General features: G+C 50.3%; 1 protein-coding gene across 3 annotated transcripts in view; it reads left to right on the forward strand.

Annotated features, from left to right (window-relative positions):
* Positions 1-15,101, forward strand: part of UPF2 (UPF2 regulator of nonsense mediated mRNA decay) — a 224,149-nt gene that overhangs the window by 137,718 nt on the left and 71,330 nt on the right. For all 3 annotated transcript variants that reach the window (XM_075345277.1, XM_075345275.1, XM_075345276.1), the window contains exon 12: positions 8,980-9,165. In XM_075345277.1, coding sequence (XP_075201392.1) covers positions 8,980-9,165 — 186 coding nt within the window. The remainder of the gene's footprint in view (positions 1-8,979; positions 9,166-15,101) is intronic.

The following is a 15,101-nucleotide window of genomic DNA, read 5'->3' on the forward strand; positions in this document are numbered from 1 at the left end:
GGTTTTACCATATAGTGTACTGGAAAACGGCAAAAAAAATCCAAATGCAGAAAAATTGCAAAAATAAGTGCGATAGCACTATTGTTTTTGAGATATTTTATTCACTGTGTTCACTGTATGGTAAAACTGATGTGTGGGTGTGATGCCTCAGGTCAGTTATATAAGGGATTAAAAAAAAATTTGGAAGTTTGTCTGAAAAAAGTGGCGCACGTTTTACGCCATATTCCGTGACCCATAGCGTTCTCATTTTTTGGGATCTTTGGCTCAGTGACTGCTTATTTTTTGCGTCTCTAGCTGACGTTTTTAACGGTACCATTTTTGCGCAGATGCTACGTTTTGATCGCCTGTTAATGCATTTTGCGCAAAAGTTGTGGCGACAGAGTCATTTTGGCGTTTGGAATTTTTTTGCCGCTACGCCATTTACTGATCAGATTAATTGATTTTATTTTTTTGATCGGGCATTTCTGAACGCGACGATACCAAATGTGTGTATATTTTTTATTTCTCTGACGCCTCATTGGGGGACACAGGACCATGGGTGTTATGCTGCCTGCCTATCCATAGGAGGACACTAAGTAGATGCAAAAGCATAGCTCCTCCTCTGCAGTATACACCCCCTGGCCAGGCCAAGCAGCCTCAGTTTTAGCTTAGTGTCTGTAGGAGGCACTTCCTTTCAAAGTTTTGTTATTTTTTGAGGGCGACGGTTTCCTTTTGGGACCGATCTCCCACTACCATCAGCGAGCGGGAACGTAGAGTGTCGCCTCCACGTACCCCTCTCCTGCGACGCTGGATCCTGGGCTGGACGACAGGTTCCACAGACACCGATTTTCCAAAGCCCAGGGTAGAGGTCTATGCCCCTATAGCACAATTCCTCAGCCCTTCTTTGCAGGCTCTGAGTTGAATATGGCACCGGCATGTCTGGACACAGCAAGCTGAATCTGCTATTTTCACTGCCTGGAAAGCAGTGTTTAAGGTGAGATCCCCCCTGACTGGTTTCCAAGACAAAGGAAGAAAAGACGCTGTAGGGAAGGCTCCCAGGACATCTACAGTATTTATTATGAGAAAGTCCCTTGCTGGGTGCAAGGAGGAGAGAAGGATCCTGAACACACAGGGATAACTTTTCTCTAGCTTGCTGGCTGGAGGAGGGGGAAGTCACTCCTGTTTGCAGAGAATCTGCACAGATAATTTCCCGGTGGCAGGGGGAGTGCACAGAGCTCAGGGACTCGCGCTGTTTATTTGCTCTGTTTATTTGCTTTAGCAGAAAAGCCGGATGATAACCACCATGACAAGCTGTGTGCTGACTGGAGGGAGAGGGAGGAAAACTATCAGAAGCTCCCTTCCCGCCGTTTTTTACTACCCACAGCGGGGGGGGGCACACTGACTTCATCTTCGCGCTCTCTTAGCGCTAAGCCCCGCCCCCCACGGCCGCGATAAGCCCCGCCCCCTCAGGAATGCGTGCGAAGATCTCCATAGAGCGTCATCCTTCCTGAGGACAGGGCCATAGGCTGATTCGGGTAAGGTGCTTGCTTCACTTGCAGCTCTGCTGAGCATTGCTCCCCCTCCTGGCATACTCCTATTAGGAACATGCAGAATTCTAAGGGCACTAAGAGTGCTAAAGCCCACATAGTCTATTATTCAGCCTGCACTGCCTGCCACGTAAACACACCTCTTCTCTCTGTGAGTCCTGTGTCCCTATAGCTCCCCAAGACCCCCCTGCCACCACCGCCGCAACAGTCAGCCCAGAGCCTAGGGCTCCCAGCCCACCGGAATGGGCACAGTTTCTGTCCCAATCCATGGAAAAACTGTCACAGAACCTGGTGCTGGCTATGCAATGTCGTCCTCCACACCCTTCTGGGTCCCTGGACGGAACGCAGCCTGAGGATACCCCTATGGAGGATCCTTCTGAGGTAATCCGGGCACATGCTTCACCGGTTGCAGGGATCAGGAAAAGAGCACACGGCCGGGTGTCTCCAGCGGACTCTCCCTCGGGAGCACACAGGGCAGGCTCTTCCCACACGCTCCACGGCTTCTGAAGAGCTGGAGGAGGGAGAATGCTGTTTATACCAAGAGGATTCCTGGGTTTCAGCCTCCCCAGATGATCAAACTGCAATAGACTCCCTTATAGCAGCAATCAACCAAGCTCTGCATGTGGAGGATCCCCCATCCACCACCACTGACCATGTGGTCTCCTTTAAGAGGGCAAGGAAACCCCAAAAGGTTTTCGCTGATCACCCAGAGTTTCAGGATATCCTCACAAAACAAAGGGCCTGACAGGCGCTTCGGTAACCGTAAACTCATGGAGTCCCGGTACCCTTTTGCCCCACCTGCCCCTAAGGGCTGGGCCGATCCATCCTCGGTCGACCCCCTCCCCCCCCCCCCGGTTTCCCGCCTTGCCACAAAAACGCTCCTGTCATTATCCGATGGTTCCTCCATCAAGAATCCGACAGACAGGTGGAGCACCTCGCCCGCTCTGCCATTGAGGCTGCGGTTTCCTCCCTCTCGCCCTCCTTTGCCTCTATGTGGGTCGCAAAGGCGATCTCGGACTGGGCAGAATCCCTTAACACTTCGCTTGAGGAATCCCAGTTCCCTCATTCCGTCACAGAGGTAACAGCTCAAATTGCCGCTGCGGCGGAGTACCTCATGCAGGTCTCCATTGATGCTGCTACCTGCCCAGCTTTTGCCGCCTCAAATACCATAGCCATCCGTAGAGCTCTCTGGCTCCGACAATGGCGAGCAGACTCTGCTTCCAAGAAGTCTCTCACGGGCCTTCCCTTTTTTCCAGACCGATTGTTTGGCGAACGTCTGGATAAGCTCATTTCTGACGCCACGGGAGAAAAAAGTACCCAGCTGAAGCCCAGAACGACCTTCACCAGACGTCCACAGTCCTCGGTCAGCTCCTTTCGGAACTCATTTGGTTGGTCAACATCCCGCTCTGCCCCCGCCACTAGCTGTGGACTACGCAGGGACCGACCTTCTCAGCTCTCCCCAAAACCCACTTCGTCATGGCAGCCTAGACCAAAACAGTCCAGGACTAGGGAGACTCGTCCACAACGTTTTCCCCCCTCATGACTCCTTTGGCGCCCCGGAAGACACACACATTGTAGCAGGGTCGACTGCAGCTCTTTTCAACACATATGGGCTGCTGCCTCAGAGGACAAATGGGTGCGAGGCTGTCTTCCGGTTACCACATAGAATTTCGGATCAGACCCCCGAGTCTGTTCCTTCTCTCAAACCCCGCAAAGACTCGAAAACAACGCGAGGCCTTGTTCTCAGCAATCCACTCGCTCCAAACAGCAGGAGTGATAATACCCGTCCCGGACGATGAGAAGTTCAGGGGTTTTTATTCCAACCTCTTTGTGGTCCCCAAAAAGGATGGGATCAGTTCGATTCATCCTGGACCCCAAACACCTGAACAAACATGTGCACGTACGGAGATTCAAAATGGAGTCCCTAAGGTCCATTATTGCATCCATGGTCGGAGGGGAATTCCTCGCCTCCATAGATATCAAGGACGCGTACCTGCACATACCCATCGCTCCAGATCACCAAAAGTTCCTCTGCTTCGCAGTTCAGGACTCCCATTTTCAAATCGTAGCCCTACCCTTCGGCCTTGCCACTGCACCAAGGGTCTTCACCAAAGTCATGGCGGCCGCCATGAGCGTCCTTCACGCCAGGGGAGTAGTCGTTCTCCCTTACTTGGACGACTTCCTCATCAAGGCCCCTCCTTACGCGACTGCTCAACCAGCGTACCGATCACCTTGGACACCCTATCCCGCTTAGGGTGGCTACTGATGCTAGACAAATCATCCCCGGTCCCAGTACGATCCATCACCTTCCTGGGCATGTCCCTGGACACCCGTCGGGGCTTGATCTATCTCCCTCAGGACAAGGCGATCGCTCTTCGACAAGCGGTACGCTGCCTTCTACGTCCTCCGTCTCGCTCCATTCTATTCAGCATGAAGGTGCTCGGCAGGATGGTGGCGGCTATGGAGGCAGTACCTTTTTGCTCAACTGCATCTCCGCCCACTGCAGCTAGTCCTTCTAGCTGCCTGGGACAAGAGCCCCTTCTCCCTGGACAAACATCTTCACCTGACGTCTTCAGTCAGGTATGCACTCTGCTGGTGGCTTCGGTCCTCATCCCTATGGAAGGGGAGATCCTTTCTCCCAGTGAACTGGCTGGTCCTGACCACGGACGCCAGCCTCCTAGGCTGGGGAGCAGTTTACCGGCACCACACTGCTCAAGGACGTTGGACGCCCCAGGAGTCTTCCCTACCCATAAACATCCTGGAAATCCGCGCGATCTTCCTCGCGCTCAGGGCGTTCTACCCTCTACTAGCGGGTCGTCAGATTCGAGTCCGATCGGACAATGCGACAGCTGTAGCCTATATCAATCGGCAGGGGGGCACCCGCAGCAAAGCAGCTTATCTCGAGGCCCACAAGATCCTCAGCTGGGCCGAGTCGACTGGGTCGGTGATATCAGCAGTACACATACCGGGGGTAGAAAACTGGGCAGCAGACTTTCTAAGTCTCCAAGGCCTGGCCACCGGAGAATGGTCTCTCCACCCAGAAGTGTTTCTACACATCTGCACTCGCTGGGGCACATCAAACGTGGATCTAATGGCCTCAAGGTTGAACGCAAAGGTACCCGCGTTCATAGCCAGGTCATGCGACCCGCAGTCCATCGACGCGGATGCTCTAGTCTGCTCCTGGCACCACTCCCGCCTGCCTTACATATTTCCACCTCTACCCCTGCTGCCGCGGGTAATCAGGAAGATCAAGGCAGAGGGAGTCCCGGTGATACTGATAGCACCGGACTGGCCCAGGCGCGCCTGGTACGCCAAATTAGTACAAATGCTCGCAAACGTACCGCGGTGCCTTCCAGACATCCCAGTCTTGCTGACCCAAGGGCCCATTTCCCATCAGAACTCCAGAGCCCTGAAGCTGACGGCATGGCCATTGAGACCTGGGTATTAACAAGAGCGGGATTCTCCCCCTCGGTTATTTCCACCATGATCAGCGCCCGAAAGCCTGCTTCATCCTGCATTTACCACCGTACGTGGAAAATCTTCCTTTCATGGTGCAGAGAAACTAACGTCCACCCTATTCCTCTGGCCATCCCTAGAATACTCGACTTTCTACAGTCTGGCTTGCAAGCGGGGTTGGCTCTCAGTTCCCTTAAAGGCCAGGTCTCAGCGCTCTCAATCTTCGACCAATGCCGCCTGACTCATAAACCGCAAGTCAAGACCTTCCTCCAGGGCGTTTTCCCATCTAGTTCCCCCGTGCAAATGGCTGCTGGACCCATGGGACCTCAATCTCGTTCTGGACGGTCTCCAGAGGTCTCCCTTTGAACCTCTCAAGGAATCCTCCCTTGCTCTTCTGTCCTGGAAGGTAACATTCCTTGTGGCAATTACGTCCATCAGACTGGTTTCGGAGCTGGCAGCACTCTCTTGCCGCGAGCCTTTTCTGATCTTTCACCAGGACAAGGTGGTTCTACGCCCCCTTCCGGATTTTCTTCCAAAGGTTCCTACCCCGTTTCATTTGAACGAGGACATTGTTCTGCCTTCCTTTCGTCCACACCCAGTTCATAGGGTGGAAAGGTCTCTGCATTCGTTAGACCTCGTCAGAGCTCTCAGATATTACATATCCAGGACAGCCCCCTTTAGGAAAACGGACTCTTTGTTCGTCATTCCTGAGGGGCCTAAGAAGGGACAGGCAGCTTCAAAGCAACTCTGGCTCGCTGGATTCACTCTGCGATCCAGAAAGTCTACTGCTTGCAACTCAAGCCCATTCCTAGTGGACTGCGGGCTCATTCCACGCGAGCAGTTGGCGCTTCGGGGGCCAATCGGCATCAGGCTTCAGTGGAACAGGTGTGTAAGGCTGCGACCTGGTCTAGCCTACATACTTTTTCAAAGCATTACAGAGTCCATACCCAGTTATCAGCTGAGGCAAATCTGGGTAGGAAAATGCTGCAAACGGCAGTAGAGCACCTCTCTCAGTAGGTGCTCCAGGCTGTCTGGGACTGGTTCCTAGTCCTTGGGTTGCGTTATCTTGTTTTTTACTTTTCCCACCCATGGACTGCTTTAGGACGTCCCATGGTCCTGTGTCCCCCGATGAGGCGTCAGAGAAAAACGGATTTTTGTGTACTCACCGTAAAATCGTTTTCGCTTAGCCTTTATTGGGGGACACAGCACCCACCCTGTTGCCCTGTTGGGCCTTGGTTCTCTCAGTGCCTTATTTGGTTATTACTCTTCTTTTCTCTTGTTCCTCTGTTGAGAAGTTTTTACTGATATTTTTTTTTTTCCTCCTACGGCTCGTGTACTAAAACTGAGGCTGCCTGGCCTGACCAGGGGGTGTATACTGCAGAGGAGGAGCTATGCTTTTGCATCTACTTAGTGTCCTCCTATGGATAAGCAGTATAACACCCATGGTCCTGTGTCCCCCAATGATGGCTAAGAGAAAACGATTTTACGGTGAGTATACAAAAATCCGTTTTTGGGTTTTTTTTTTAACCCTTTAATTTTCAATGGATTGAAATGGGGGTGATTTGAACTTTTAGGTTTTGGGGTTTTTTTTAATTTTTTAAAAAAATTTTTACTTTTTTTTTTTTTTTTTATTTTACTAGTCCCCCTAGGGGGCTATAGTGCAGAGTGATTGGATTGCTGATCGCTATCTGCTGATCACAGCTACACAGCTGTAAACAGCAGATACGTGCACTTCCTGCTTCCCTGGCCTCTGTACAAAGCGAAAGTGAAAGTGGTTCATGTCTAGCACAGGGGTCATCACATGACCCTGTGCTACCATGACAACCACCGGAAGTCACGTGATCATGTCACGTGACTTCCGGTATCGGGCGGTAAGTAAAACTTTACCGCAAATGCGTTTATAATGGCGCTGTCACATATTGACAGCGCCATTACAGGGGTTAAATGGCACGAGCATATAACGATTCTGCTCATGCATAGCAGGCACACATCTCAGCTGTGCATATCAGCTGAGATGTGCGCCGATCGCGGCATGCTGCCGCCGGCAGACCGCGGGCAATAATGTTATGACCGCTAGGACGTAATTTTACTGCCCGCGGTCGTTAAGGGGTTAAAGGATCGTTTTCTATATTAACCTTTCGAGTAGACTCACCTTGGATGTTTTCTCATTTCTTCAATTGCAGGACTATGCATTTATTTTCAGTATCCAGTGTTAGCGTTCCAGCTGAAATGTGTATTTAAAGTATATCACAAAATTAAGTACACCCACACATTTTTTGTAAATATTTTATTATATCTTTTCATAGGACAACACTGAAGATGGGCCCATTTGATACAATGTAAGGTAGTCAGTGTACAGCTTGTATAACAGTGTAATTTTGGAGTGCTCTCAAAATAACTCAATACACAACCATTTTGACAATGAAAGTGAGTACACCTCTAAGTGGAAATGGCCAAATGGTGCCCAATTAGCTATTTTCCCTCCCTTTTTGTCATGCGATTCATTAGTGTTACAAGATGTCAGGTGTGAATGAGGAGTAGTTGTGCTAAATTTGGTGTTATCGCTCACACACACTCATACTGGTCACTGAAAGTTCAACATGGCACCTCATGGCAAAGAATCCTCTGAGAATCTGAAAAAAAGAAAAAAAAAAAGTTGTTGCTCTACATAAAGATGGCATAGGCTATACAAAGATTGTCCACACCCTGAAACGTAGCTGCAGCACAATAGCAAAGATCATATAGCGGTTTAATCACAGGCCTTGCCATAGTCAATTGAAGAAGTTGGGTGCATGTGCTCAGCGTCATATCCAGAGTTTATCTTTTTAACTTGGATGTATAAATGCTGCCAGCACTGCTGCAGAGGTTATAGGGTGGGAGATCAGCCCGTCAGTGCTTAGACCATACACTGCACAATACATCAAATTGGTCTGCACAGCCGTTATCCCAGAAGGCAGATTTTTTCTAAAGATGATTCACAAGAAAGCCCACAAACCGTTTGCTGAAGAAAAGCAGGCTAATGACATGGGTTACTGGAACCATTTTCTGTGGTCTGAGGAGACAAGATAAACTTGCTCTTTTCAGATGGTGTCAAGCATGTGTGGAAGCAAGTAGGTGGGGAGTACAAAGACAAGCCTGTCTTGCCTACAGTCAAGCATTGTGGTGAGAGTGTCATGATTTGGGGGCTGCATGAGTGCTGCTGGCTGTGAGGAGCTGCAGTTCAATGAGGGAACCATGAAGGCCAACATGTACTGTGACATGAAGCAGAGTATGATCCCCCTCCCTTCAGAAACTGGGCCACAGGACAGTGTTCCAACATGGTTAGAACCCCAAACACACCTCCAAGACGACCAGTGCCTTGTGGGGCAAAAACAGGAGAGTAAAGCTTACTGGACTGGCCAAGTATGTCTCCTAAGCCCTGTTGAGCATCTGTGGGGCATCCTCATATGGAAGATGGAGAAGCTCAAGGGCTCTAACATCCAGCAACTCCGTGATGTTGTCATGGAGAATGGAACAGGAGTCCAGTGGCTCCTTTTGAAGCTCTAATGAACTCCATTCCCAAGAGAGTTAATGCATTTCTTGAAAATAATGGTGGTCACACAAAGTTTTTACACTTTGGCTTAGTTTTGCGCACTTTCACTTAGGTGTACTCGCTTTGTCGTCAGTAGTTTAGACCTTAATGGCTGTGTTGAGTTATTTAGAGGGCACTCCAAATTTCCACTTATACAAATACAAGCTGTACACTGACTACTGTACATTGTACCAAATAGTCATATCTCCAGTGTTCCCTGAAAACATATGTTAAAACGTTTACAAAAATGTGAGGGGTGTAATATACTATGTATATTCTACTTTTCAATTTCTTATATTACTATGTATGTAGTGTTTTGAGACCCAAACTATTTTCACTTGTCAAGATACAAAACTGTGTCAATTGATATATGATGCATAGATGTGTCTTTCATTGATTTTATGAATTCTTTATTTTATTTTTTAGGAACAAATGATGCGCAAAAAGCAAGCCATGCATTTGGATGCCAGATATGTAACAATGGTGGAGAATGCCTACTATTACTGTAATCCGCCTCCAGCTGAGAAGACTGTTAAAAAGAAAAGGCCCCCTCTGCAGGAGTACATTAGGAAACTGCTGTACAAAGATCTTTCCAAAGTTACAACAGAAAAGGTAGGACATTCATTGAGCTTTGTAGATTCAAGATAGCATTTCAATATAGACAGTGTATAGTGAATGGGTTTTCCAGAATATGACATTAACGGTCTGTCCTAGTCTAGGCCATCAATATCTATGGTCTCTGATCCCTCGCTGCAGGTCAGTAGAACTAACGTTCCAAGATGCTTGCTGGGCCGCCAGTGTTGTGGTACCAGGCGAAGTACATGGACGAGAGTGATTTTTGTACAGTTTTAGTTCTCATTTAGACATTTGTGTGTCATGTATGTGTTTTTATATCTGTGTTTTTCATTGGTACACCAGGTACCTATTATAATCTATGGGACTGTTCACATGTCAATGTTTTTGGTTTTTTTTGTGGTTTGAGGACTGCAAAAAAATCACGCTGCTATGTCCGTTTTTGTTCTGAGTTACGGATCAAAGTCACCCATACTATAGGTCTGTGAAAAAAAGTGTGATGCCTGTGATTAAAGGGAACCTGTCAGGTCGGATAACATTATTCACCTGCAGATATAAGGTTAATCTGCAGCATAATAGTGTTAGAAAGGTTCCCATATTGAAAGCATGGCTCCAGAAAGAAAATTAACTATATTCTTCCTCTAAGTCACTGGCTTTCAGTCATACAGGCGTGCCAGTGCAGCTGCAGTTATCGCTCAGTACATAGTGAGCGGTGGCTGTAAGCACGCCCCAAAAATTTGACTGACAGCCGACTCCTGCATTTATACACTGCACAGCAAGCTGTCAATTATTGTCGTGCGTGCAAACTGTAGGCGCAAAGGCACGCCTGTATGAGTGAAAGCCAACGGCTCCCTGGAGGAATGAAGTTAATTTTCTCCTAGTACCCGGGCACTTTTCTAATGCAAGTAACATGCAGGTTAATAGCATTATCTGACCTGACAGGTTCCCTTTAACATTGCAATGAGTCGGAGTAGCTTTGTACTTTTATTTTTTTCAAATATGAAAACCACTGATGAAAATCTGATGGTAAAAACCGATACTGATGAAAATTGCTGAACACCTCTTACCATTAACCCCTTAACGACTGCAGGCAGTAATATTGCATCCTAGCGGTCAGTGTCACTGCCCGCAGTCTGCTGCCGGCAGCTTGCCGCGATCGGCGCACATCTCAGCTGATTTTCACAGCTGAGATGTGTGCCTGCCAGGTATGAGCAGAATCGTTATCTGCTCATGCTGTTTAACCCCTTAAATGGCGCTGTCAATATGTGACAGCGCAATTATAACGACATCGGCGGTAAACATTTACTCACCGGCCGATACCGGAAGTCACATGACGTGATCATGTGACTTCCGGTGGTTCTCATGGTAGCACAGGGTCATGTGATGACTCCTATAGCTCACATGAATTACTTTCGGTTTCACCCGACCCGGAGCTGGTGAGGCAGAAAACGAGTATATCTACTGTTTACAGCTGTGTAGCTGTGATCAGCAGATAGGGCAGAGCGATCGGATTGCTGATCGCTATAGCCCCCTAGGGGGACTAGTAAAATAAAAAAAAGTTAAAAAAATGTTTTGAAAAATTAAATAAAAAAAACAAAGTTCAAATCACCCCCCTTTCGCCCCATTGAAAATTAAAAGGTTAAAAAAATAAATATACACATATTTGGTATCTCTGCGTTCAGAAATGCCCGATCTATCAAAATATAAAATCAATTAATCTGATCAGTAAACTGCGTAGCGGCAAAAAAATTCCAAACGCCAAAATTAAGTTTTTTGGTCGCTACGAATTTCTTTATCGTTCCTTTGGGAGACCCAGACCTTAGGTGTTTAGCTTCTGCCTCCGGAGGACACACAAAATACTACACGTAAAAGTGTAGCTCCTCCCTCTGAGCTTATACACCCCCTGGTGAGCCAGTCACAGCCAGTTTATCGCTTTGTGTTCAGGAGGCATACATCCACACATGCATTCTCATATGATTTTTCTTTTGGATAAAGTTTGAAGAAGTGCGGGTCCACGTCTCGACTCCCGGCATATCCCTTCTCACCCCACTGTGTCGGCGGTGTTGTAAGGTTGATTTCCAAGGCTGGAGCCTTACATGCCGTGCTCCTTCACCATTCCTCCTGGGCTCTGGATTGAAGTGGGAGCCAGCGAGGTCTCCATGCCTGGCAGGAGACCGGTCTCCGTCCACAGCCCCTTCAGCACCCTGCTGGACCGGAGCACTCATCCCCAGGGACCTGGCCCTGCATCTCAGCAGCTAAGTACCTGAGACGTTCATATGTTGGGGGTCTATGTCCTTTATTGTATGGGGAGAGTGTGTTTGCTGTATTTGTTTTGGCATTTCCGGCGGGTCCTCTGGCTTTCGCCCGAGAACCGCGCCGATGGTGCCTGTGTGTCGGCCTTGCTGCTCAAATGTAGGCCCCGGCTTCGCCGGAGGCCTTGTTTCTGTTACCTGCCCTCGCATGTCACTCATGCAGAGGGACAGGCACGGCTCCTCCCGGCGGCCGTCCTGCACAGGGGAGGGACACTCCCCACTGCTTGTGCGTGACTCCTCCCCTGCAGGTCTCTATGGCCCTCCAGATCCCGCTTTCCTACAGGGACGCCCCTGTCCCGCCCCCTCTCTTCGCTCCAGCGGCCATTTTCTTGGACAGGGTTCACTCTGCGCTGGGCCATCCTGCACTCTGCATCCCTGCTGAGGTGCTGTGCATTGGGAGTCTGGGCTTCGGGATCTGGAGGGCACACAACACCGCTTCCAGCGGTCTGGTAAGCCACAGCTGGTCTCTGGTTGTGGACCTCGGAATACACTCCCTGGGGTTCATTCTCTTTGGTAGGAGCTGTTTTCCCCACTCCAGCAGCATGTCTCACACGAGGAGCAAGGCTCCAAAGCTTTATGCTGCATGTGCTGCATGTAAGCTCCTGCTGCCTGAACCGAGCACCTATCCACATTGTGATGTCTGCTCTAACTTGGAGGTGCCACAGCCTGGAGTCTCACCCCCAGTGGTCTCTCAGGCTGCTTCTGCACCTGTGGCTGAACCCACGGCCTGGGTAGAGTCCTTCTCTAGGTCTATCTCCCAGTCATTTGCTGAGTCCATGGGACTTCTGTCCAGGACTTTGATGAATATGCATCAGCCCCCTTCACAGGGTGCCTCTAATGTTCTTGCTAAGGGTCCTTTAGGATCCCTATCCTCTGACCTCCGTCCACTGGAACTCACAGAGGATTCATCATCAGGGCACAGACCCCGTCCTCCTAAGAGGCTCCGCAGGGTTTCCTCTCCCTCCTCATCCCGCGGCTCTGATTCAAGAGCTGACTCGCAGGATGAGGAGGATGCCTTTACAGGGGGGTCGGAGGCTAACTCCATGTGCCCCATTGATCTTTCCGAGGGTGACTCAGAACTTAGTGACTTGATTGCTTCCATTAATTCTGTACTGGATCTCACTCCGCCAGTATCAGAGGAGCAACCCTCTCTGGCAGAAAAACACCAGTTTACCTCGCCTAAGAGAGTAAAGAGTGTGTTCTTTAACCACTCCAGTTTTCAAACTGCTGTGACCAAACCCAGGGCCTGTCCTGACAAACGCTTCCCAAAGCGTGGTTCTGATCACAGTTTCCCCTTTCCACCTGAGGTGGTCAAGGAGTGGGCTCACTCCCCAAAGGTAGACCCTCCGGTGTCTAGGCTCTCAGCCCGGACCGTTGTCGGTGGCTGATGGCACTTCCCTTAGGGATGCCACTGACCGTCAGATTGACCTTCTGGCCAAATCCGTGTATGAAGCGGTGGGGGCCGCGTTTTCCCCAACTTTTGCAGCAGTGTGGGCCCTCAAAGCCATCTCTGCTTCTCTAGAGGAGATGCATTCCCTAACCAGAGAATCTATGCCCGAGATGATTGCCTTAACTTCTCAAGCTTCAGCTTTTTCTTCTTATGCCATGTCTGCCATGCTAGAGGCTTCTCACCGCACTGCGGTGGCTTCGGCTAATTCCCTCATTATCCGCAGGATCTTGTGGCTTCGAGAGTGGAAGGCAGATGCTTCTTCAAAGAAGTACCTTGCTGGGCTTCCTTTTGCTGGTTCCCGGCTGTTCGGTGAACAGGTGGATGAAATTATTAAAGAAGCTACTGGCGGGAAGAGTACTTCCATGCCACAAACAAAGACCAGGAAACCTGCCCAGGGTAGGATTCAGTCGAGGTTTCGCTCCTTTCGTTCCTCCAACTGGTCGTCCTCTAAGCCTTCCGCCTAGTCCGCTAACTCAGCTAAGGACCTGAAATCCAACTGGCGCTCAAAAGCGCGTCCACAGAAGACCGCAGGAGGTCCTGCCACTAAGGCAGCCTCCTCGTGACTCTCTGTCCGCTCCAGCAACGTCCTTAGTCGGTGGCAGGCTCTCCCACTTTGGCGACGCTTGGTTTCAACAAGTCTCCGATCAGTGGGTGAGAGATATCATCTCTCACGGCTACAGGATAGAATTCTCTTCCAGCCCGCCAAACAGATTTTTTTTCTCTCAACTCCCCCCTGCTCCAAGGCCGCCGCCTTCTCACAGGCCGTGGCAGCCTTGCAGGCCAACGGAGTAATTGTACCAGTTCCCGCCCGGGAACGGTTCAGAGGTTTTTACTCAAACCTCTTCCTAGTTCCCAAAAAGGACGGTACCTTACGCCCCATCCTGGATCTCAAGCTTCTCAACAAGCATGTTCGGGTGCGGCACTTTCGCATGGAGTCTCTGCCATCAGTCATTGCCTCAATGACCCAAGGGGTTTCCTGGCGTCCATCGACATCAGAGATGCCTATCTACATGTGCCAATTGCAGTTTCACACCAGCGTTGGCTACGCTTTGCAATAGGAGAAGATCATTTCCAATTCGTGGCTCTCCCCTTCTGGTTAGCCACGGCCCCTCGGGTATTCACCAAGGTCATGGCAGCAGTGATTGCGGTTCTGCACTTCCAGGGGTTGGCAGTGCTCCCTTACCTGGACGACCTTCTAGTCAAGGCTCCATCCAGCGTAGACTGTCAGCGGAGTGTCTCGCTCACTCTCGCCACTCTAGCCCAATTCGGGTGGCTTGTCAATCTTCCCAAATCCACTCTGACTTCGACCCAGAGTCTCACGTACCTAGGGATGCAGTTCGAGACTTTGCCGGCACTTGTGAAGTTGCCCTTAAACAAACAGCTGTCGCTCCAGTTGGCGGTGCGCTCTCTCCTGAGGCCCCGCCGTTATACCCTCAGGTGTCTGATGCAGGTGCTGGGTCAAATGGTGGCGTCCATGGAGGCTGTTCCCTTTGCCCAGTTCCATCTGCGCCCCCTGCAGCTGGACATTCTCCGCTGTTGGGACAAGCGGCCTTCCTCCTTACACAAGTTAGTGGCTCTGTCGCCACGGACCAAGAGCTCTCTTCAGTGGTGGCTTCGGCCCCTCTCCCTGTCCCAAGGGCGCTCCTTCCTGGCCCCGTCCTGGGTGATTCTCACCACGGATGCCAGTCTATCCGGCTGGGGAGCGGTATGTCTCCACCACAGAGCACAGGGCACTTGGACTCCGTCCGAGTCAGCCCTTTCAATCAATGTGCTGGAAACCAGAGCCGTGCTTCTAGCTCTCCTAGCATTTCGCCACCTGCTGGCGGGCAGACACATTCGAGTCCAGTCAGACAACGCGACAGCGGTTGCCTACATCAACCATCAAGGCGGGACACGCAGCCGCCTGGCAATGATGGAGGTACAACGCATTCTTCAATGGGCGGAGGACTCCAGGTCCACCATATCCGCAGTCCACATCCCAGGCGTGGACGGTGGCGAGTGGTCCCTGCACCCGGCAGTATTTCAGTCGATTTGCCGCAAATGGGGCACTCCGGACGTGGACCTAATGGCATCCCGTCACAACAACAAAGTTCCTGTTTATGTGGCTCGCTCCCACGATCCTCAGGCCTTCGCCACGGACGCTCTGGTTCAGGACTGGTCCCAGTTTCGTCTGTCCTACGTGTTTCCCCCTCTAGCTCTCTTGCCCAGAGTCC

This window comes from Anomaloglossus baeobatrachus, chromosome 4 (assembly GCF_048569485.1).
Source record: "Anomaloglossus baeobatrachus isolate aAnoBae1 chromosome 4, aAnoBae1.hap1, whole genome shotgun sequence".
Classification (NCBI taxonomy): domain Eukaryota; kingdom Metazoa; phylum Chordata; class Amphibia; order Anura; family Aromobatidae; genus Anomaloglossus; species Anomaloglossus baeobatrachus.